Genomic DNA, 25556 nt, shown 5'->3' with positions numbered 1-25556 from the left:
GGCTGGCACTGGCGTTCAGTTCTACCCCTTCTTATTCCCCTCTCCAGCTCCCTAATCTCTTACCTGGGAGTTGGAGAGATGGGGTGGTGGTGCTGGGGGTGGTGAAGAGGTTGCACAGGGAGAGCCCAAGTGCTCTTTAAAGTGAGCCGGGAGAAGGAGGGAGGTGTGAGTCAGAGTGTGTGTGTGTGAGGGGGGTTGCTGTGGGTTCTGAGGTGAGCCAGGAGTGTGCCAGTCTGTCTGTCTCTCTCTCACACACACACACACCCACCCACACACAGCTCATTGTCCTCGCCCTATTGTTGCCTTTTGTTGTTCGTCTCCAGCCGCCTTTTGACCAACTCGGGGATCTCACATCGCCCTTGACAGCAGCAGACAGCACATCTCTCTCTCTCTCTCCCTCTCTCTCTCTCTCTCTTTCTGTATGCGCCACGTCGGAGACCAGAACATCAACAGCACCAGGTACGGTCTCTCCAAACTGCATGAGACTTTGTTTCTTTTTGTCAAAAAAAAACTCTTGTTCCCCCAAATTCTTTTTCCTGCTTCTCTCTGCAAAGCCCCCCCCACCTCCTCCCCTCCTTGATCCAGTCACTGGGAAGCACACACACATAGTTCGCGAGTAATCCCTCCTTTTGACAAGTATCTACTGTTAAACATGCATTCAATCTGCACTCTCTCTACATTTCTCCTTCTGCTTGCGCGTTGTTGAGCTCCGCTTTTAATATTTTTGTTTGGTTGTTGTTGCTGCTGCTGGCTCTCCCTCCCTCCCTCCCTCCCTCCTTTCCTCCCCTCCCTCTTCCCTCCTTCCCAGTGAGTGGATTTCGTTGGGTGATCTGAAAGTGCCCGCGATCTCCTCTTGCCGTTCAATCCCTGGGTCGAGCCGAGGAGCTAAATCGCCGCTTTCCGCCTGGTCCTAGCGGCTTTTAACCCGAGACCGGACGGAGGTTAGCAGCCTGTGGTATAGTTTGCTTTCGGATTTCTTTATTTCCCGTTTTTGTAAAAGAGTTAAAATGTTGTGATTTTTTTCTCTCTCTCTGCGGGGTGGGTGGGGGGTGGGGAACGGGTGCACATTTCACGTGGGTTTCAGTGCTCCAGGCTCGTGTGAAATGTTTTATCCGCTCTGCACGTGGAAAGCTTTGAAATGAGTTATAATAATGAAATAGTTTATTGTACAGGATTTGATAGGGCATTTTAATACGCTTGATCCTAGTCGTTGCTTGGACTCCTGGTTTGCACGGGGGGGATGTGTGTGTGTGTGTGTTTTTAAAAAAGTTCCTTTAAAAAAAGCTTCACACACAAAAAAACTATTTGCCTCATTCTTGCTTTTGTTGGCGCCTATAATGGGACAGCACTGAATGAATTCAGGGTTAACAATGGAGTTGAAATAAGCACAAAGCGGCGCAGAAATGAAGTATTTAGAAAGAGAATTATCATATAGTGTTGAGAACGTAATGAAAGGTCAGAGTCTCGCTCCACACAAGAGCTTATTATGCCAGAGGTCCTCTTTCGTTTTTAGTCTCTCGCTCTCTCTCTCCCAACTCTCAAGACTTTTAGCATCGCTTGTGAAGTCTTTCACCCCCCCCCCCCCCCCGCCTTAATCTTCCCTGTCACCGAGAATTCGAGCTCCGAATTCAATCTCCGTTCCCTCCGTCCGGGTAACAAGATTTTGGAAAGGTAAATGGGGCAGAGAGATGGGCGCGGAACTGAGGGAGGGGGGGGTCACTTTTTAAAAAAAAACATACAGAGCGAGTAAACAAATTCCTGTCATGTAACTACTTGTTTGAGTGATCCTTTCAATTGTGTGAAAGCATCAAAGGGACAGAAAGGAGGGGAATATTTTTTTAAAGTGACGGGAGGGGGAGGTTCCCCTCACCTTGCCTTTATGTTTAAATGTGGATTTTTCTATATATAAAAAACTCCTTGAGAGTACCTTTCGGGAATTTGCATTGAAACAAGTTGTTAAAAGTAGCAAACGGCGCTGCATGCTGTTCGTTCGACTTTTAACTGCTTGAAGCGTCTATGGTTTGTGCTGGTCCCTTTGATCAGAAGAGGGAAACCATTTGAAGCAGAGATGGGAGTTTTTCCCCCTCTCTGTCTCTGATTAAAAAGTTAACTGATGCGTTTATTTGCCCTGTCGTTTTAAGTCTCCGCGATCCCACCTTTCTGCAGCCTGTAAGGAGTGTTTGTGATGCTTCGTTTGGACACTTCACACGGAGAATTAGTCTTCTGCCTGATAGGCATCTGTCTGATCTCCCTCTGCATGCTTTCACTTTTAAGATCTCGCCTTTATTATGTAAAAAAGGCAATTAGAGTTGTATCTGTTTGTTTAAAACAAAATGCCTGTTAATTAGCGTGATCAAAAAACTCTCCCTTGTAGACCTGGGCTGAGTGCTTTGTAGGGACTTTACATGACACACATTGTAATTCGATGCCACTTCTGTTTGCAACCCGGCTCCCTCGTTAGAGAAACAAACTGTGCCTTTTATTGCTAAAGTTTTCAGGATCAGATCCCTGTCTTTCTTTCTTCCGCCCCCTCCAGCATTGCGAGAAGAGAGTCTTGCTGGCTTCTGAAGCTGTGATTTGGCATTTTCGCCCTCGGAGTCAGAAAGGTGAAGGGTTCGAGCCCCGCTCTGGGCAGCACCCCCAACACCACCCTCCCCCCCCCGCTCTCCCCCCTCCTCCGGGAGCCTGCAGTCGGTTTCAAAAATACTGGGGTTGACATCCCTCGGCATGGAGTGACCACAGGCGCTGGGGCCGTGTTACCGCCTGTGTGAGGGGTGTTGGGCCGAGCCACACTGTAGACAGCCCTGGGGTAATAGGAACATGACTTTGAATGCTGCGTTGACATCAGTGGGGGAAATATGTGTCCAAATCCTAAAGATTAGCTGGAGCTCTTTAGCCTTGGTTGCAGCCAGCCTCAGAGACCGTACTCTGAAGGCAAGAACAACCCTTGTGGGAACCAACCTTGAAGCCACTTCAGTTACTGTTCCCTAGTAAGCTCAAGAATCTCATGGTGCTCAGTTTGGTTTAGAACATGCTCCAGGGGCAAATGAACTGACAACATTAACTTTATCCACAAAAAGAGGACCTGAACTCTAAGCTCGTGTACTTTAATAATACAGACAAGGTCTGAAAGCAGAAATATATATAACAGGTTAACATGTGAATCCTTCCTCAGAAACTGGTTTACCATTATTACCGTTACAGATGGTCACTGACCTGCTGTGCAAATTTCACCAGTTTCTGTTTTCATTTCAGATGGCCAACATTTTGTAGTTTTGTTTTGGATTTTCAATTTATTGCATTAATTTTAGTTTTTCCCCCACAGTTTACATAATTGAAACTCATAGAGTCTGGCATGACAGTCAGAGAATCTCTGCAAATGTGGGCAGTTCCCACTCAACCCGACAGACCTTTCTCAGTGAAGCAAGTCCTCCTCTAGATAGGAGTGTGAGACAGGAGAGATTTCTCAGTAATTGCTGACAGTCTTTCTCTGGCATTCATTGGCATGAATTATGCTGATGATAGGGAATCCCAAAGCGCTTTGTGGCCAGTGAAGCACTTTTTAATGGTGATCCTAACTGTTGTAATGTAGGAAATGTGGCAGGAAATTTGAGCACAGCAAGGCCCCACAAAAAATGACAATGTGATAATATCCCGATCACCTGTTTTAGTGATGTTGCTTGAAGGATAAACATTAGCCGGAACATCAGGGTGAACACTCTCGCTCTTCTTCAAACTTGTGCCATGTCCACCTGAGGGGGCAGCTGGGACCTTAGTGTAATGTCTCGTCTGAAAGGTGACACCTCTGATAGTGAAGCACTGAAGTGTCAGCCGCAATAACGCACTCAAATCTCTGGCGAGGGATTTGAGAACACAGTCTTCTGACAGCACATGGGCTCACAGTCTCAGAATAAGGGGCCAACCATTAGGACTGAGATGGGGAGAAATTTCTTCACTCAAAGGGTTTTGAATCTTTGGAATTCTGTCCCAGAGAGTTGTGATGCTCCATCGTTGAATATATTCAACACCGAGTGTGATAGATCTTTGGGTACTAAGGGAATTAAGGGATATCACAGAATAGCTCATTCGGAGCAAGTAACCCTGTGCCGCTCCCCCACCTTCTCCCCATGGCCCTGCACATTCCTCCTTTTCAGAAAACAATGCATTTCCCTCTTGAATGCCTTGATTGAATCTGCCTCCACCACACTCTCAGGCAGTGCATTCCAGATCCTAACCGCTTACTGTGTGAACAAATTTGTCCTTATATAGCCATTGCTTCTTTTGCCAATCTGTGCCCTCTTGTTCTTGATCCTTCCACCAATGGGAACAGTTTCTCTCTATTCATTCTGTCCAGACCCCTCATGATCTTGAATGCCTCTATCAAATCTCCTCTCAACCTTCTCTTCAAGGAAGACTGTCCCAGTTTCTCCAACCTATCCACATAGCTGAAGTTCCTGATCCTTGGAACATTCTTGTGAGTCTTTTCTGCAATTTATTCTCTAATACCTTCACACCTTTCCTAAAGTGTGGCACTCAGAACTGAACACAATACTCCAGTTGTGGCTGAACCAGTGGTCTATACAAGTTTAACATAACTTTTTTGCTTTTATACTCTATGCCCCTTTTAATAAAGCTTAGGATGCTGTTTGCTTTATTAACCTTGCTCTCAACCTGTCCTACCACCTTCAATGCACATATATACTCGAGTCCCTCTGCTCCGGCACCCCCTTTAGAATTACCCTTTATTTTATATTGTCTCTCCACTTTCTTCCTACAAAAATGAATCACTTCACATTTCTCTGTATTAAATTTAATCTGTCACTCATCTGCCCTTTCCACCAACCTGTCTATGTCCTTTTGAAGTTCTGCGCTATCCTGATCTCACTTCACAATACTTCCAAGTTTCATATCACCTATAAATTTTGAAATTGTGCCCTGTACAGCAAGGCCTACGTCATTAATATATATCAGGAAGAGCAAGGGTTCCAATACTGACCCCCGAGGAACTCCACTACAAACCCTCCTCCTGTCCACAAAACATCCATTGACAACCACTATCTGTTTCCTGTCATTCAGCCAATGTTGTGTCCATGTAGTTGCTGTCCTTTTATTCCATGAGCTATAACTTTGCTTACAAGTCTGTTATCAAATGCCTTCTGGAAGTCCATGCACAACACATCAGCAGCATTGCCCTCATCAACCCCCTCTGTTAACTTATCAAAAATCTCCAGTAAGTTAGGTAAACATGAGTTTCCCTTAACAAATCCATGCTAGCTTTCCTTAATTAACCCGCATTTGTCCAAGTGACTATTAATTTTGTCCTGAACTTTTGTTTCTAAAAGCTTCCCCACCACCGAGGTTAAACTGACTGACCTGTAATTATATAGGATTAATTTGAGAAGGTGGAGTTGAGGCAGATGATCAGCAATGATTTGTTGAATGGCAGCACAGACTCAAAGGGCTAAATGGCCTCTTTCAGCTCCTATTTCTAACATTTTCATGTCATGATTCAGAGATGAGAGTGTTGCCAACTGAGACGAGGTTGACCATTTTTATTTTCTTCTGGCCTCTGCTGTGGAGACCTCTCACCTGGTGGCCTAGTCAAGAATAGACCACACTCATCCCAGCTGTGACAGAGGACTTCGAATGATGCTAGTCAGATTGATCACTTTAACCTAAACGTGGCAAAGGAGCACTTCAGACTCAGTCATACAGTATTTGGACTGCCACTGAAGTGAGCCTAAGACTCACCCTGGATTGGACTGCCACTGAAGTGAGCCTAAGACTCACCCTGGATTCAATTGCTCTAGTGATCCCAGAGCAGTTTCCTGGACAGGAAATGTATTGCGGGGAAAACGCTGCTGAAACATTCTGTTACATGGATGCTGTGAGATCATGAAGGATATGAGTAAATATAACATTTAGTCACTTGGTAGTTCAGAACTTGAGTATTGCTGAAAAAAGAGACATGCTGTCAAAACTTTTCACCTTGCACTCATCAGGACAGATTTGCAAGAATAGCAAATTTCAGAGGGAATTGTCGTTGCCTTTGAAATGTAATATTCTAGTTAAATGTAGCGCTATTGACTTGCAGAGTGATCATGAAAGAAAGACTTGCATTTATATAGTGCCTTTTGTGACTTCAGAATGCCCAAAACACTTTACAGCTAATGTAGTACTTTTGAAATGTAATTAATGTTGTAAAGTAGAAAATGTGACTGTTAATTTGTGTAGAGCAAACTCCCACAAACAGCAATAAAATAAATCAGCACTTTTTCTAGGCCAGGTTATTAAGGGTTACAGAACCAAGAACATATAAAAATGGAGTTAAGATAGGGATCAATCTAATTGAATGACATGTCGGGCTCGGGGGGTGGCTGAATGGCCTCCTCTTGTTTAAATGTTCTCATAATATGTTTTAATGACGTTGCTTCAGGGATAAATATTTAGCGGGACACTGGGGAGAACTCCCCTGCCCTTCTTTGAATAGTGCTGTGGGATCTTTTATGTCAGACTGAGGGCATATTCGGCCAAGTTTAATGATCCATCCAAAAGACAGCACCCTCAACTGTGCGGAATCCTTGCAGTAAAGTGTCAACGCCTCTGGAATGGGACTTTGAACACACAGTCTTCTGACTGATAAACAAGAGTGCTGACACTGAACCCGAGCTGGCATTGGCAGAAAGCCTTGATATGGAAAGTCAGTCTAGCTAGCTGAATATATTTCCTTATCTTTAATCAGATCTGATCCAATCCTGACATTGATCCAACCCAGATTCGACACCCCAAACACTATAACATTTCAAAGTGACATTCGATGCAGGGACTCGAACGTGCAATTGTCCGCTTGGGATACCTGTGCTTTCATGGATGTTGTTTTGTGGTGGCATAGCGGACTCAATGTTATCGGCTCCATCTTTGATGTTATTAAAAGCCCTTCCCCATAAAGTGTGAGAGGTACACTGAGTGGTGGCTGTCAGTAGCATTTCATTGCTTTCAAGTAAGGGATTCCTAAGAATGCTTTCACTTTGAAATGCACAGCTGTGTACTGTCAGCTCCTTTAACTCCAGAGGGAAGATGGTCTGCTTAAACCGCTGATTCCAGTTCTTTCTCGGTGCATTTATTCAAGAAAGTCACTCTGTTATCATAGGAAGAGGAGGCGGTCAGTCAACCCCACCCACCCCCCCACCCCAGCCTGTTCCCCCATTCAATCAGATCATGACTGATGTGCATTTCAACTCCATTTAAGACTTTGCCTTAACCACCCCGAACAAAATGAAAGATAGCACCATTAAAAATGTATCCTAAGATAAAGATGCCTCCGATTGTTAAGGAATGTAGGAAAATAGGAGCAGGAGTAGGCCATTTGGCCCTTCGAGACTGCTCCACCACCCTCATATAGAGTAGCATGGTCAATATAGTCGGAAAGAATGCAGTAGGGCAAATAGAAGGTAACCTATGCGATCCTTCCCTCACTTTTGAGTCATGTAATGTATGTGTCTGGATTTATCTAGCTTTGTTTCATAGGAGCCAGCGTCGGGAATTTTTAGAAACTTCGTTCAGCAGATGGTTCATGTTAGAAAACGATCGTGCAATTTGAAAGGTGCAAAGACATTCTGTACTCGAAGTTTGTTTGCATACAGTTTACCTTGACGTGCTCTGCAGTGCTGGTGTAAATTGAAATGGGACTATACCTCATACACAAGCAACTCCCATCTGTCTCAGTTTGGTTATCACTGAGGTATCCACTAAGTGGCGGAGCTGCAGAAGTCTGAGGTCTGCTACTCAGGGGAACGATAGATCCGAGGTTTTAGAATTCACTCAGGCAGATGATTAAGGTAACAACTTGCGTTTATGCAACGCGACGTCCCCTGGAGCTTTGCAAGAGGGTAACCGAACACAAATTGACATCGGACCCAAAGAATGGCATATTAGGTAGATCCAACTACCAGCTGAAGGCGGCTGCCAATGGTAGAGACAAGGGAGCGGGGTCAGATTAATCTTTCCTCCCTTTGGAAAGAATGAATGAACTTGCATTCATATGGCGCCTTTCACAACCTTAGGGCGAGTGGACTTTATAGCTAAGAAAGTACTTTTGAAGTGTTGTCATCATTATAATGCGTGGGAATACAGCAGCCAATTTACACTCAGCAAGCTCCCAAAAACGGTTTTGTGTGAAATGATCCAATAAACTATTTTACTGATGTTGGTCCAGGGATAAATGTTGGACTAGATGCTGGGAGAGCTTGCCTGGCTCTTCATCAAATGGTGCCATGAGATCTTTTAAGTCCATTTGAGAAGGAAGATGAGACATCTGGAAGATGGCATCTCCAACAGTATGACACTGTCTCAGCAAGTTCCCAAAATACCATTCTAGGGTATGTGGTTGGTCACTGGAGTAGGGATTGACTCAATGACCTTTTCACTGAGACGACAACTGCAACCACTGGGCCAAGACGGTCATGTTCCATTCATAACTGTATTCCACTGATGGATAATTTCCAATTTGGAGCTTATAATATTCTAGTGTAATTCTGACTCAGCGCTCCAGACAGTCTACTTTTCATAATTCAAAATTACTTAATGTGAATTGTTTCTTAATTTGAACTGAAATCATACAAAAAACACCTGCCGAGCTGTTTTATTAAAATTGGGTAATTTGAACTACTGGATAATTTGACTTCAAATTAACAGGAGTAGACTGTACACAAGTTACAGTTCTCTTCTTGTGACATGGTAGTATCATAGTTATGTTGGTGGATGAATTTACCCGATGGCCTTAACTAATAATCCAGAGAATGGCCATTCGAATCCCACAATGGCAGTTTTGAGAATTTGAATTCAGTGAAAAAGAAATCTGGTACCAGTAAAAGTGTCCATGTAGCTGTCAGAATGTTGTGAATAAAACCTAATTGCTTCATGAATTTAGGAAAGGAGATCTGCCGTCATTTTCGGGTCTGGCCTATATGCAACTCCATACATACGAACAAAAGAATTAGGAGCAGGAGTAGGCCACTCGGCCCCTCGAGCCTGCTCCGCCATTCAATAAGGTCATGGCTGATCTGATTGTAACCTCAACCCCACATTCCTGCCTCGATAACGTTTCACCCCCTTGTTAATGAAGAATCTATCTAGCTCTGCCTTAAAAATATTCAAAGGCTTCCACTGCCTTTTGAGGAACAGAGTTCCAAAGACTCACGATCCTCTGAGGGAAAAAAAATCTTCCTTATCTCTGTCTTCAATGGGCGACCCCTTATTTTTAAACAGTGACTCCTAGTTCTAGATTCTCCCACAATAGGAAACATCCTCTCTACATCCACACCAGCTGTTATTTGCCTTCTGAATTGGCCTAGCAAGCCATTCAGGGCTGCTCGCTTAGGGGTGGTAAATGCTGGCATTGTCAGTCATGCCAACTTCCTGAGAATTAATTGGAAAGAGAAGTGTTGGTGAAAAGTTTACCATACACATTTGAAGCATTTAGTTACTGCGATCTCTGAGGTCATGTGACTGTCCAGCACTTAACTCGGCAGCTTCCTTCTCTTCAGATTTACACTTGTTTCCATTTAATTTGATTTACTCCAAAATGTCAGTTAAATGGCATTGATTAAGCTTCATTGCTGCTGTCAGGATTGTAAAAAATGTTAAAGAGATGGACTGGTGAGTGTTTTGTCTGTGAACCAGCTCATACATCTTTTGAGAAATGGTGTGGTGCCGTCAGAAAGCTTTCAAATTGGAACTGTCACTTCTTAACAAAAATATGTTAAGTTTCTTGCACTTTGATCAAGTGAACAATAGCACCTCAGAAGTTTGTCCACTGTCCTGCCACTGGATAGCTTAATTTGAAAATAATTGATTTCTGGGCCTCTTGGCTGACAAGAGAAACTTTGGTTTATAAAGAAGTAATTTAAAACAAAGAGTTGTAGATTTTTAAAGCATTGTTCAGAAGGATTATAAGCCTATGGATGAATTTGTAGGGAAGTTACAGAGCATTCGAGCTAACCTTGAATTTTTTTTATGTTTCTCATTTTTTTACATACATTAATGGTGCTGTTAGAGATGTGTGGCCAAACATGAACAATGGAAGCTTGCACTTCTACAACACTTTTCATGACCTCAGGATGTCCCAAAGTGCTGCGTAACCAATGAAGTACTTTTTGAAGTGTAGTCACTGTTGTAATTCAGGAAACACTGCAGCCAGTGTGCGCATGGTAAGATCCCACCAACAGCAATGTGGTAATGATCAGAGCATTTGATTTTTAGCGATGTTGCTTGAGGCATAAATATCAGCCAGGACATCAGGGAGATCTCCTCCGCACTTCTTCGAAATAGTCCTGTGGAATTTCTTATGTCAAACCAAGACGGCAGACAAGGCCTTGGTTTAACATCTCATCTGAAATACAGCATCTCCCACAGCGAGGCACTTGCTCCATACACAACAAGGAGTGTCAACCTAAATTTTGTGCTCATGTCTTTGTAGTGGAGTGTCTCTGCACCTGAATGGTATGTTGCTTTATATTGTTTTCCACAACACGGTACAGGGAGGTAAGATATAAGTATTTTTGTGGTATCAGTACCATATGATACCATATTTAAGGTTGAAACTCCCTCCCTCCTCAGCGCTTGCATGATCTGCCTTTTTGGGGTTGTTTTTCTTTATTTAAAACATTTGATTTGAAAGAGGGAGGAGACTAAATACAGTCAGGTACTGTTGATGTCAGTTTACACGACTGTAAATGAATCATAGAAGCAGAAAGCACAGAAGAGGGCCATTTGGCCCATTGTACCTGTGCCAGCTCATTGAAATATCTATTCAATTCATTCCACTCCTTTTTCCCTGTAACCCTGCAAATTTTTCCTTTTCAACTATGTGCCCAGTTCCTTTTTGAAAGTTACCCTTGAATCTGGTTCCACCACCCTTTCAGGGACTGCATTCCACATCACAATAACTTGCTGTGTGAAAAGAAATCCTCATCTTCTTTCTGGTTCTTTAGCTAATTATCTTAAATGTTTTCCTTTTGTTACTGATCCCCCTTCCAGAGGAAAGTTTCTGTTTGTTTACTCTTTTAAAAACTCCTCATAATTTTGAATACCTTCCAAATCTCCAGTTAATCTCCTCTGCCCTATGGAGAACAATCCCAGTTTCTCTGGTTTCTGTGAAGTGAGATAGATTAATAGCAGATCTAGAAGCCCAAAACTGGGCATCTGTGAGGTGTGTTGGGTTATTAGCAGCAGCAGAAATAAATACCACCAGAATCTGCAACCTCGTGGCCTGGCATATTTGTCACTCCTTGATCACCATCAAGCTAGATGCTCAACAGGCTTGGTCAATGAAGAGCTCAGAGCTACAAAAGGCATACCTGAAAATGAAGTGCCAACTTGGTGAAGTTACAACACTGCGCTATATGATACCATTACCAATGCATCACATTCTGCCACATCTAGTTGGCATAGTTGTGGGAAATTAAGCAATTAACAAGAGGAGCAGGCTTTATGAACAACTCACCCTTAATGATGGTGGAGCTCAGCACATGATTGCAAAAGACAAGGCTGAAGTGTATACAACCACCTTAAGCCAGAAGTGCCGAGTGAATGATCCATCCTCCTCCTGAGGTCCCCAACAACACAGTTGCCAGTCTTTTCTCAATTGGATTCACTCCACATGACATCAAGAAACAGCTGAGCACATGGGACACAGTTAGGGTGATGGACCCCTACAAATTTCTCAGCTGTAGTGCTGAAGAACTGCAATTGGGAACTTAGGTGAACCTCTCGTTCCAATATAGCTACAATACTGGCATTTTGCCCACAATGTGGAAAATTGTCAAGCTATGACCTATCCAGAAAAAGCAGAACCAATCCAACCCAACCATTGATTGCCCTATCTGTCCACTCTCAATCATCAGTAAAATGATGGAAGGAATCATCATCAGAGGCACTTACCAATAACCTGCCTACCACTGCTCTGTTTGGATTCTGCCAGGAACTCAAGATTTCTTAAACTGGCTCCATCCACCTCAATATGAAATCTGCTGTCTGCCTTAGTGAACCCCAATGGCTTCACACTCCAGCCTGATCATGTGTAAACAGATTGGTCTTCACTGGGCCCTCTTTGCATCATTACTTGAGGAAACTGGCCAAGTAGCAAGTTAACTGCTGAACTGCTTTCTGACTTGTCCATCAATTAACATTAGTTCTAAAATGTATGCATCAGTAAATAATTTATGTCAGGCTGCAGTTTCATGTTTACATCAAACACTTTCTAAGTTGTAAATAACACAGAGTATTGGCTTTTAAGACCCTCTTTTATGTCTCATGGAATCAATATTGTCTGTTGCAGATGGCAGTCTGGCTGTGATAGATGAAGTGCTCACTAGCCTCCAGTAACTACGTTGACTTTCATGATTCTTTGTTATTTGACACATTAATATTCTTCTTCAGAAGGGTTTTTACACTACCCACCATAATGCTGACGACAGGACAATTTCTACTTTGCTTATACATTCGATATAGCGACACACTACACAAAATAACCTGACCTGGGAGATGAGAATTTTGTTTTTCGCGCAGCGCGTTGTAATGATCTGGAGCAACGTGCCTGAAAGGCTGGTGGAAGCAGATTCAATTGTAGCTTCCAAAAGGGTTGGATAAATACTTGAAAAGGGAAAATTTGCAAGGCTATGGCAAAAGAGTTAGGGGTGTGGAGAGAAAGTTGGACAAGTTAGATTGCTCTTTCATAGAGTGAGCATAGGCACAATGGTCTGTGTGGCCTGCTTGTGTGTTGTCCAGTTCTATGACTTTTGTTCATTAATGGTGAAAATGCAATAGATTAAGACTTATTTTCAGCTGAAATACATTTGAGAAACAAGTCATTATTTTGCAGAGAATATCTGAAAGACTTCAGCAAATCTTACTGTGTTATACACTTAATTTAGTTAAGGCACCACACAAGCATCAATGCACATATGATCTCCTTTTCTTATCAGCAGTCTAGTGAAGCAACATCTGTAATATAATTTATTACAGAAAAACACTGTTGCAGAGAGGATTTTATGAGGATTAATCCTGGTACATGTGCACATCATGACACTGTTGAATAGATGAGTGCTTATGCATATGTGCTGTACATAGTGAGGGCAGAATCATGTTAGTGCTATGAAGCATCAGGACTATCCTGAAGGATGTTTGGAGGCAAAATATTTCACCAATTAAATCAAAGTGATTTTCAAAGTAAAGGGAGAAGAGAGGGTGGTTATAGCCCATTTCCAAGATCTCAACTCAGTGATTTTTTTTGTTTGTTTAAGGAACCTCTTTACAACTGGATTATTAATCATGGGTTGAATTTTATACAGGGGACGGTGGCCACTGCATTTAAGTAGGGGGAAATCCCGCCAGCATTTGGCCAGCTTGCCCTGCAGCTATTCAATGGTCATCGGGCTTTTAAATGACTCGAGGCGGAAGTGCCAACCCAGCCGGAGAGGAAGTCCCGCTCCGAGAGTTGCCGACCAATCAAATTGCAGACGGCTCTCTTGTCCCAGCAGCTTCACTGGGGGTCTCTCTTGTCCCAGCAACTCTGGCAAGGGATTGGGGGGCTGGGGCCGATAGCGTGGGGAGAAAAGGAAAGGTGTACCTTTTGGGGGCGTAGGCATCTTCCTCTGGACCCAGAGGCCAATAACAGACCACTTGAGGGCCTCAGTTGGCCCACGAGGGAGCAGGTCACCCATGCCTCCTTGCAAAGGATAAAATACCCAAGGGGCTGGGCAGGCGAAGGGCATGGCATTGTCGCCATGGCACCCAATTTAATGCCATCCTGCCCTTGGGGTGGGGGAAATTCAGCCCCATTGATTCGCCAACTTAATTATAATACAATGTAATATTCATAATACCAGGGTGAATTTGCGTTTTGGAGCCCTTTCTTTGAGTTTAAGTTCTACTTAAATATTTTTAAAACTCCCCTCTCTTGAACAAGGCTGAAATTACCTGGCACCCACCGCCAGCCTTGTTACCTGCGCATCTACCTGACGATCTTCCTGCTGCTCTGAACGCTCCTCCATGCACGCTTTCCTCCAAGGTGAGACAGCCAGCCCACTCTGCACTGCACATGTGGCGGCCACACTCTGCTCCCACCTCCCCACTTGCAGCAAGCCCGCCTCAGGCCGCTTCTCATTCACACACTGCTCCATCTAATCCATTTGAAAAGGGTCCTCAACCAAAAAGTTTGAGAATCACTGGATTAGGAGTCCGGAAACAGACTATAACCCCTCTCTGCTCCCTACACTTTGAAAATCACTTTGATTTAATTGGTGAAACATTTTGCCTCCAAACCTCCTTCAGGGTAGTCCTGATACCTCGTAGCACTAATGTGATCCAGCCCTCACTATGTACGGCACATCTGCATAAGCACTCATCTGTTTAACAGCAGCATGAAGTGCACATGTACCAAGATTAATCCTCATACTGTGGAGGCCAGAAAATCTCTGCAGATTCCAGTTTGAGAAATGCTGGCCTAACTGATGTATACAGGCAGCTTAAACCAGGAGGCCTGAGGTGCGCCTTTAACTTGGGTCTTGCATGTGATTTGAATACTCTGAACATAGCTCAGCCATTCCAAAAAGATCAATTTTTGGCAGGCCTGCCTTGCCAGCAGTAGGCCTCAGTTAAACCTCCAGTAATGGTAAGGAGAACAGTGTGAGGTAGGGGTGAAGGATTATTGTGGCTTGGCAGTGGCCTTTAAGTTTGTTGTCTTGGCAGGAGGAACATTGATGCTTGTCCTAACTCTACATTTAGCTATAAAATAATTTTGGTTTATCTTATTACTGGCAGCTGTTTATTAGGCTGCATCCAGATGTTCAACACAGGGAAGCCCAATTTTGTACAGATTGGTCCTAAAACCTGAGATGCTCATTAACATATGCAAGGGGCCCAATGCTTGTTATAGGCAACTGACAAGGCAGTCTGAAAAATTGTCTGACTAAATAAGTAGTCAGATGTATTTCAGACATCCTTGGGGCACAGGTTAATCCCTTTTTTTTCTGCCTGGAGAACAGATCCAACACCGAACAATTTCTACCCCCAGACCTTGCAAATTTTTATTTTCTTTGGTTGGTTCTGTGCCTTCTTCCCTCTGAATTATACCACTCTACACCTCTGAGTAGGAGTGATAGTCCCGCCATTGTTGCTAGAGGGCTGTGCTCCTGCAGCTCGAGTTGAATCTGCTTTCTAATCCCTGCTCCCATTCATCAGAGGAAAACCCTCACCTTGCTCAGCATCTGCTCAGTTGGATTTATTTCATTTGAACACTTAGCTAGAGACTCATCTCTGCTTCAAGCCTGTGTCCTCTTGCCATAGTGCAGGATATCATGATTCACCATTGGTATATCTACATTATTTTGGGCTTGTTGTTGACTCAGAAATTGTCCACAAATTCTAGATTTATCCTTTATTCAAGCAGCAATATATCACATTTCAAAGTACTCCTATAGAATCAACATTGGGTTGTAGTAGGTTGATTCACTTGGTATAATGTTTATGATCCTCTCCATATATCATTATGGCTCACAGTATGTGATAAGCACAAACCCTATATGGAGTGGGGAAAACTATCTTCCAGTTAATTAGGCTTGAAAGAACAAAAATGGTTCAAAAACATTACAAATGTGAGATGATGTTGGATCTCTGAATAGGAGAGAAGTAGAGAAGCTGTTTCCACTTGTGGGGAGTCCAAAATTAGGAGCCAGAAATATAAGATACTTACTGAACACCCATGAAGAAACTCAGGAGAAACCTTTTACTCCAAGACTAGTGAGAATGTGGAACTTGCTTCAGGGGATGCTGGTTATGTACATAAGGGGGGAAGGATAAAAGGATCTATTGATAGGGTGAGATGATGTAGGATGGGAGGAAGCTCATGTAGGGCATAAACATCAGCACAGATGTGTTGGCCTGAATGGTCGGTTTCTGTGCTGTAAATTCTATGTATTTTTCTTTAATTGAATGACATCTGTCTATGAATTACATCTATCCATGATGTCCACAGGATAGAAGGTCAGTTCAATTAGTTGTTCATAGGTAATCACTGTTAACTAGTTACGTACTGAAAGTGGATGCCTGGGGGGTAAAACCATCACATATTCTGATTTCTGTTATGGTTGTAAACAAGCTTTATAATGAGTGGTAATGCCATATAACATGATTCGCCAAGGGGTGGCAGCACATAGGCCTTTGCCCCCATTCACCATGACTTTGCCAAGGGGAGCAGCCACAGAAAAAAGGCTAGTTACATCGATGTACAAGGAGAGGATATTGGGTTTCAAAGGTGTCCTAGTAGTTGGCTGAACAGCAACAATAGACAAAGCCTAAGAGAGCATACAGACACAGAAAGACCTGAGTAGATGGAAAGAAAATAAAAACAATCTAGGGAATAGACCCAAAACATACAAAAACAGAGAACAGGAGAAGACCATCTAGCCTCTCCCTATAGCTGTGATGCCCTGCGCATTACAATACAGATATTCCCAACTCACTCAGAGCCATCTGACCTCCTGGGAGAGGTGAAATCCTAGACTAGCTTTGTAACAAATGGATTCAAATCAGTAGGTAGGAGGAAATGATCGACTCTCACACAGTTTTAATACTGGGGCGATTAAAATTAGTTTGCCTTTTGTGGTTCAAAATGAACCTGCTCAGACAGCTGAATGCAATTCTGTTTGACGTTCATTCACACAAGGAATGGCTGATTCAGATGTAAGGAGTAAAGCTGTGCTTCTGTGCATTATCCACATGTAAGTCCTTGACTTGTGATATAATTGCAGTAGGGTGTATGGAAGGCATCACTGCCACGGTAAATTCTAAACAAGTTACGAATGTCTTTATGGGCTTATTTCGAATTTGTGTGGAAGTCAGTTTGGAACAAATCACGTTTTGTTTAAACAAAATATTAACTAAACATGCCCTGTTCTGTATAGGGTGTTAGATTCTGCAACAGAGCTTTATTCACGCTGAATCTAAGTTAACAGCTTCTGTGGTAAATGCAGTTTCTGCTAGTGATGAAATTGGAAGTTCGAAGGGTGCCAGATGTATACTGATCAGCTACACTGTGAGGTACATTTTTGCTGTTGTTGAAATCTGGTGTGGATTATACAGAACACTGTAAAGCTCTTCTGTTCTTGTTGGAGACCTTCTGATTTAGAAGCTCACTCCTGTTACGCAGATAAGGGCAGTGTGTGGACTCGGAATGACACCAGGTTCTGCCCTTGGCTTGCCTGTAGGCATCTATTGGTACTGGATTGGGTGCTGTGTCATTCCTGAACTGCCACCCATCTGGCACCTGTGCAGCTGGATCTCTCAGTCTGAGGTGTGTAGTATTGGAAGTACTGCGCAACTCCGGCCTGCTCCCAGTGGTCACAGGAGTATGCTATACCCGATTCACTCAGGAACGCAGGCTACAAGAAGGGCAGAACTCTAGCCAGCTGGGAGTGTGCAGTTTAACTGCTTCCCCACCAACAACTTGCATCGCTGTGGCACCTTCAGCATAGTAAAATGTCCCATGGTGCTTGACAGAGAATTATCAGACAAAAATTGACACTAGGTCAAAGAAGGAGGCATTAGGACAAGTGACCAAAAATTTGGTCAAAGGGGTAGGTCTTAAGGATGGTCTTAAAGGAGTAGAAAGATGTGTAGAAGTAGGAGGAGGAAATTCCAGAGCTAGCACCTAGATGGCTGAAGGCGAAATGGTGGAAGGAAGGAAGAATAAAAGAGAAGCATATTATCTAAATGGTGAGAGATTGCAGAGCTCTGAGATGCAGAGGGATCTGGGTGTCTTAGTGCATGAATCACAAAAGGTTAGTATGCAAGTACAGCAAGTAATTAGGAAAGCTAATAGAATGTTATCATTTATTGCAAGGGGAGTTGAATACACAAGTAGGGAGGTTATGCTTTAGTTATACAGAGCACTAGTGAGACCACAACTGGAGTACTGTGCACAGTATCGGTCACCTTATTTAAGGAAGGATGTAAATGTGTTAGAAGCAGTTCAGAGAAGGTTTATCAGACTAATACCTGGAATGGGCAGGTTGTCTTATGAGGAAAGGTTAGACAGACTAAGCTTGTATCTGTTGGAGTTTAGAAGAGTAAGAGGTGACTTAATTGAAACATATAAGATCCTGAGGGGTCTTGACAGGGTGGATGTGGAGAGGATGTTTCCTCATGTGGGAGAATCTAGAACTAGGAGTCACTGTTTAAAAATAAGGGGTTGTCCATTTAAAACAGAGATGAGGTGAAATTTTTTCTCTCAGAGGGTCGTGACTCTTTGGAACTCTCTTCCTGAAAAGGCGGTGGAAGCAGAGCCTTAGAATACTTTTAATGCAGAGGTGGATAGATTCTTGGTAAGCAAGGGGGTGATGGGTTATCGGTGGTAGGTGGGATGCAGATTTCCGGTTACTATCAGATCAGCCATGATCATATTAAATGGCGGAGCAGGCTCGAGGGGCCGAATGGCCTACTGCTGCCCCTTGTTCATATGTTCATATGGAGTGAAGGAAATTGGGGTGGACAAGAGGTCAGAGTTGGAGGAACACAGAGATCTGAGGATTGTGGGTCTGGAGAAGTTTGCAGAGATATGGAGGGTGAGGCCATGGAGGGATTTGAACAATAAACAACTTCTGAAGATATACTCAGCTTCCAGGACATACCCTTCTGGGAGCAGAGACAGCTGGACCTGCGAGGGACACTTCTGCCTCGACTCGGGCAGCGGGCTAAGTTTGAAAAAACTCCAGGAGTGACATCACAGGAAAACTGTAAGTTCATTGGTTGGTGAGAAGCTGCTGTTAGGGAGTGTGTTTAAATAGCTTAAAAGTAGAAAAACGCGTCATTTATAAAGAAGTACCTATAGGGAAGTAAAGTTAAATGAAGTCAAAGTGAGATAAAGTAATAAAGTAAACCAAAGTAAGATAAAGTTAGTGTAAGTGTAGTAAAGTTAAGTTACTAGTAATTTATTCTACTCATTCTACCTACTCTGAGTCTAATTAATAGTTTTTAGAGTTACGGGATGGTAGGTCAGCTTGGCCAAGTGGAGTGTACATCCTGCGGTATGTGTGAAGTTGTGGACGCGCCATGTATTCCTGAAAAACACACCTATAGGAAGTGCCATCAGCTGCACAAGCTTGAGTTCTGGGTTTCGGAACTTGAGCGACTGGAGTCACTGTTGTGTATCCGTGAGGCAGAGGACTACATGTTTAGCACGTTTAGGGAGATGGTCACACCACAGGTCAGAAGGGTACAGCCAGAGAGGGAATGGGTGACCGCCAGGCAGTCTAAGAGAAATAGGCAGGTAGTGAGGAGTCCCCTGAATCTATCCTGCTTATTCATTGGTTTTCCATTTTGGATGCTGATGAGGGCAATGTTCCCTCAGGGGAATGCAGCCAGATTGAAGCCTGTGACACCACGGGCGGCTCAGTGGGGGAGGAAGAAGAATGGAAGGGCAATAGTGATAGTGGATTCCATAGTCAGGGGATCAGATAAGCATTTCTGTGGCAGTAAACATGACTCCGGGATGATGTGTTGCCTCCCTGGTGCCAGGGTAAAGGATGTCACGGAGCGGCTGCAGAACATCCTTCGGTGGGAGGGGTATCAGCCAAAAGTCATGGTCCACATTGGTACCAATGACATTGGTAGGATGAGGGATGAGGTCCTGAAAGCAGATTTCAGGGAGTTAGGAAGGAAATTCAAAAACAGGGCCTCAAGAGCAGTAATCTCAGGATTAATCCCAGTGCCACATGCTAGTGAACATAGATATAGGAGGGTTGATCGATTAAATACATGACTGAGAACAGGTGTAGGAGGGAGGGCATCAGATTTCTCGAGCATTGGGACCGGTTCTGGGGCAGGTGGGATCTGTACAAGCTGGACGGGTTACATCCTAACAGGACTGGGACTGATATACTCGCAGGGAGATTTGCTAGTGGTGTTGGGGTGGGTTTAAGCTAGCTTGTCAGGGGGGTGGGAACCTGAGGGGTGGCCCAAATTGGAAGAAAGTAAAGTTGCTAACAGGAAGTAGTAGTGAGACTAGAAGGCAGGAGAAACAAAGCAGAGCATTGAGTAAACTTCGAAATCAGAATGATATCAAAAAGACAAAGTTAAGGGCACCCTACCAGAATGTGCGCAGCATTCACCATAAGGTAGATGATCTAAAGGCACAAACAGAGGTAAATGAGTATGATATAATCGCCATTATGGAAACATGGCTGCATGGTGACCAAGATTAGGAACTGATTATTCAAGGATATTCGACGTTTAGGAAGACAGACAGACAAGAAGGGAAAGGAGGTGGAGCTGATAATTAGGAATAGTATCAATGCATTAGCAAGGGAGGATCTCTGATCAGGAGAACAATGTATGGAATCTGTTTGGGTGGAGCTAAGAAACAGCAAAGGGCAGCGGACATTGGTTGGAGTTGTTTATAGGCCACCAAACAGTAGTGATAATGTGGGGCATGATATTAATCAGGAGATGAGAGAAGCATGAAGCATGGGTAATACAGCAATCATGGGTGACTTCAATCTGCGTATAGACGGGTAAACCAATTGAGCACTAATGCTGTGGAAGACGAGTTTCTGGAATGTGTTAGGGATGGTTCTCTAGAGCAGTATGTTGAAGTGCAGACTAGAGGACAGGCTATTTTAGATCTAGTATTATGTAATGAAAAGGGCCTACTTAATAATCTTGGTGTAAAAGAACCTTTAGGGATGAGTGACTACAATATGATAGAATTTTACATTATGTTTGAAAGTGAGGTAGTTCACTCTGAAGCAAGGGTGTTAAAGTTGAATAAAGGAAATTATGAAGGCATGAGGGACAAAGTGGATTGGAAAAAAATACATTTAAATGTATGACTGTACATAGGCAATGGATAATCTTCAAAGAACTATTACATAGCTTACAGCACCTATACATTCCTTCAAATTGCAAAACCCCCCAAAAAAGCCAGTCAACCATGGCTGACAAAGCAAGTTAAGGATTGTATAAGCTTAAAAGAAAAGGCTTATAAAGTTGCCAGAAGTAGTTGTAAACCTGACGATTGGGAGGTTTTTAGAATACAGCAAAGGAAGACCAAGAAACTGGTAAAGAAAGGGAGAATAGAATATGAATGTAATCTAGCAAAAAACATAAAAATGGACTGTAAAAGCTTCTATAGGTATGTAAAAAGAGAACATTTGGCTAAGACAAATGTGGGTCTATTACAGGCAGAGACAGGAGAATTCATAATGGGGAATAGAGAAATGGCAGAGAAACTAAATGATTACTTAGTGTCTGTTTTCACTGAGGAAGGTACAGGAAATCTCCCAGATTTAGAGATGCAAGGGGCTAGGGAGAATGAGGAGTTGAAGTAAATTAGTATAAGTAATAAGGTTGTATTGGAGAAATTAATGGGACTGAAAGTTGCTAAGTCCCCAGGACCTGATATTCTGCATTCCAGAGTGTTGAAAGAGGCTGCTATAGAGATAGTGGATGCATTAGTGATCATTTTCCTAAATTCTATAGATCCTGGAATGGCTCCTGAAGATTGGAGGATAGCAAATGTCTCCCCACTCTTTAAGAAGGGAGGGAGAGAGAAAACAGGAAACTACAGACATGTTAGCCTTACATCAGTAGTAGGGAAAATGCTAGAGTCTATTGTAAAGGACGTGATAAATGAATACTTGGATAATCATGATCAGGTTGGGCATAGTCAGCATAGGTTTTCGAACGGGGAATCATGTTTGACGTACTGGTTGGAGCTTTTTGAAGATTGTTACGAACAAAATTGATAAAGGAGAGTCGATGGACATAGTATACTTGGATTTTCAGAAGGCTTTTGATAAATGCCCCCACAAGAGGTTGATTAGCAAAATAAAAGCACATGGGATAGGAGGCAATATACCAGCATGGATTAAGGATTGACTAACAGGCAGAAAACAGAGAGTAGCAACAAACAGGTCATTCTCACATTGGCAGGCTGTGGTCAGTGGGGTACCGCAAGGGTCAGTACTTGGGCCCCAGCTGTTCACAATATATATCAATGATTTGGATGTGGGGACCAAATGTAATATTTCCAAGTTTGCAGATGATACAAAGCTAGGAATGTGTGTTGTGAGGAAGATGTAAAGCAGCTACAGGAGGATTTGGACAGACTTAATGAGTGGGCAAGAACATGGTAGATGGAATATAATGTGGAAAAATGTGAGGTTATCCACTTTCGTAGAAGGAACAGATGTGGAGAGTATTAACTAAATGGTAAGAGATTAGAAAGTGTAGATGTACAAAGGGACCTGGGTGTCCTTGTCCATAAGTCACTGAAAGCTAACATGCAGGTGCAGCAGGCAATTAGGAAGGCTAATGGAATGTTAGCCTTTATCACAAGAGGATTTGAGTACAGGAGTAGTGAAGTATTGCTTCAATTGTACAGAAGCTTGGTTAGACTGCAGCTGGAGTACTGTGTGCAGTTATCTCAGAAAGGATATTATTGCCATAGAGGGATTGCAACGAAGGTTCACCAGACTTGTTTCGGGGATGGTGGGACTATCTTATGAAAAGAGGTTGGGGAAACTGAGCCTGTATTCTCTAAAATTTCGAAGAATGAGAGGTGATCTCATTGAAACCTACAAAATACTTAAAGGAATAGACAGGGTAGATGCAGGTAAGATGTTTCCCCTGGTTGTCGAGTCTAGAACCAGGGGACTCTATTGCAAAATAAGGGGGAAACCACTTAGGGCCAAGATGAGGAGAAATTTCTTTACTCAGAGGGTTGTGAATCTTTGGAAATCTCTACCCCAGAGGGTCGTGGAAGCTCGGTCATTAAGTATGTTTAAGGAGGGATTGATATATTTCTGATTAACAATAACGTAAAGGGTTATGGGGATAGTGTGGGTAAAAGGCATTGAAGATCAGCCATGATCGTACTGAATGCCGGAGCAGGCTTGATGGGCTGAATGGCCTTCTCCTGTTCCTATGTTCCAGCTGCAGTGAGATATCAATTACGCTGCCTTTTTGGATGTCCGAGTGATCCTAAAATCAGCCCAAAATCTCACCTTCCTATGCAGTGCACCTAGGCTAATTCATGCTAGAGGCTTCCATGGGTCACAGAGGCATTGATTAGGACTTCTTAACCTGGCTTTAAACCTGACACCAGATCCGATCGTTCTGCCCGCCACACATTTTCCTCATTTTGTGTTTGACTTTGAGCCCTCATAAAGTCCTGGCTTGCACAATACCAATCTTTAAATGAGATGTTAAACCAAAACTGAAAAGATTCTACAGCACTATTTTCTCCAGTGATTTGGCCAATACTTATCTGAACAACATTACTGAAAAACAGATTATCTGGTCACTTATTACATTGTTGTTTGTGGGAGCTTACTGTTCACAAATTGACTGCTGCATTTCCTACATTACACTTCAAAAAGTATTTAGTTGGCTGTGAAGTGCTTTGAGACATCCTGAAGTTCCTTCCTTATCAATGCTGGAGAACATTTGCCAGTGTGGACCTTCATACAATGCGGCGGTGGTGAGTTCAATCAGGGAGTCTGAGTTGCTGTGGCAACGTTCACTTTTACATACATGTTGTAGCCTGGAGCTATGGTAGAGGCTCCAACTTTCTTTCCATCACCAGGTTGACAAGGAATCTCTCCCAATCTTATCGCCTGCTTTTGGCATGTGTTGGAAGGATTTATAGATTGATACTCAACCTATTTGGCCTCATTACGAACACACCTTCCTTGGCCATCAAGCCCTGAGGTGGGACCCAAACCCAGAACCCCTGACTCAAAGGCAGGGACACTACCCGCTGCGCCATGAGGCCTCCCACATGCAATGTACCTACACGCAAATGGTAGCAGGAAAAGAACATTAAATCACTAGTCCACCTGCTTTAATACAATATCCTGAGTATAGATTGGAGCACTAGGTGTTAGCAAATCTGAATTGAATAGAAAATGGACTGTTAACTGGAACATGAATAAATTAGTTGAGTCATGGCCCATTATGAACACTTCCCTCCTTACCTGAAGCATATTGAACAGAGTTAGCGAAAATTGAAAGTGTCCATGTATGGTGCACTTAATGTAAACGAGGTGACGTTTAGTAGAATATATGATGTTGACAGCACACATAATGGCTAATGTTTTGCATTGTTAATTGAAGTAGGTAATTGAGCTGGCAAATTAAATATTCATATAATTTAATTTAACCATTTGTTTGAGGCCATTAAAACTGTCATGTTTAACGATTTACTGATGTTGATCAACTTACACTGTCATTTTTTTTTTCAATGAACTGTTCAGAGAACTGAGTCTTGCTTATAGGTATAGCAAACAGAAATTCCCCACACTGCAGCCATGATGTGAGTGTTTGGTTTCGTACCCACTGTCAGTTGTTAGTGACCATGGATACAGTTGTATCATTAGTCAAAAGAAATGGATGATGAAGAACACTGTAAGAACAACACAGCTGTTCTTTGTTTATGCTGAGAATATAGTAACATGGCACAAAGTGTGCTTTGTTGTAGATGCCCTTACCTTTATTTCTGGCTTGAGCAGCATGCTTCATCTGCTAACTTGCAGATTGAAAAGTTTTTCAGACAGAAGGAAAGACAGACTTGCATTTATTTAGCACCTTTCACAATTTCGGGATGTCCCAAAAGACTTCACGGCCAACAAAGTGCTTTTTTTTTGAAGTGTCATCGCTCTGGTATTGTAGGAAATATGGCAGCCAATTTGCGCACAGCAAGGTCCCACAAACAGCAAGGAGATTAATAGCTAGATAATCTGTTTCAGTAATTTTGATTGAGGGATAAATGTCAGCCAGGACCCTGGGAAGAACTCCCTGTTCCCTTTCAGATTGTGCTGTGGGATCTTTTACTTCCACCTGTGAGCAGATGGAGCTTTGATTTAAGGTCTCATCCAAAATTGAGAACAAACTATTAAGTAAAATGGGACATTTAAACCCCAATCCTTTTTACACCCCAACACCTATGGAGTGACAACATGCTGTGTGGTATTATTTCACGAACATTGAACATGCTTGTATGAAATTCTTTTGTCTGCTTATTTAACAAAGGCTTTGCCCATATCATTTTAAGCCTGTTAAAATAGCAGACGTAGAGTTAATACAGAAATATTTAGAATTTATATAAAGATATTGTAATACAGTTTCACTCTACCAGTTTTAATATACCAGTCTTTGAAAATCCTCCCACCCCAGTGTCTCATTACGTCAGATTCCTGGTCTGATTCTGAACCTGGCTTTGTTACCATCTGTCCAGTATGCATTTAATATACACTCAAAAGTATCCAAACATTAAGCTTTAATTCACTTTTAAACAAAAACAGTTTTAAGAAAACATTGACGAGACACAGTTCATACTTGACAGGAAGTCAGAAGAAAACTTGTTATGAATCAATACCTGAGGGAGCTTGGTGGAGCACTGGATTAACACATTGTCCTTTCCTTTGGGACCTGGCTTTGCTTCCAGACCAGACTGACTTGATAATAGAGTCTTTGTTATTAAGGCTCCTAAGTGGGCAGTT

General features: G+C 42.8%; 1 protein-coding gene across 6 annotated transcripts in view; it reads left to right on the top strand.

Moving 5' to 3' along the window:
• The first annotated feature begins 286 nt into the window (after positions 1-286).
• The window catches only part of sox5 (SRY-box transcription factor 5), a 322851-nt gene continuing 297581 nt past the window's right edge, over positions 287-25556 (top strand). The window contains exons 1-2 of one of the 6 annotated variants that reach the window (XM_078553638.1): positions 368-459; positions 809-941. Coding sequence is in view for 1 of the 6 variants with exons in the window: in XM_078553632.1 (XP_078409758.1) it covers positions 422-459 (38 nt within the window). In the remaining 5 variants the exon portion in view is untranslated. Of the gene's footprint in view, positions 460-757; positions 956-1585; positions 1672-25556 lie in introns of those variants that run through there. The other 5 variants (XM_078553632.1, XM_078553630.1, XM_078553636.1 and 2 more) reach the window with 5 other exon arrangements.

This window comes from Cetorhinus maximus, chromosome 12, assembly GCF_964194155.1.
Source record: "Cetorhinus maximus chromosome 12, sCetMax3.hap1.1, whole genome shotgun sequence".
Classification (NCBI taxonomy): domain Eukaryota; kingdom Metazoa; phylum Chordata; class Chondrichthyes; order Lamniformes; family Cetorhinidae; genus Cetorhinus; species Cetorhinus maximus.
The sequence above is the reverse complement of the archived record's forward strand: the minus strand, read 5'-3'. Positions and strand labels throughout refer to the sequence as shown.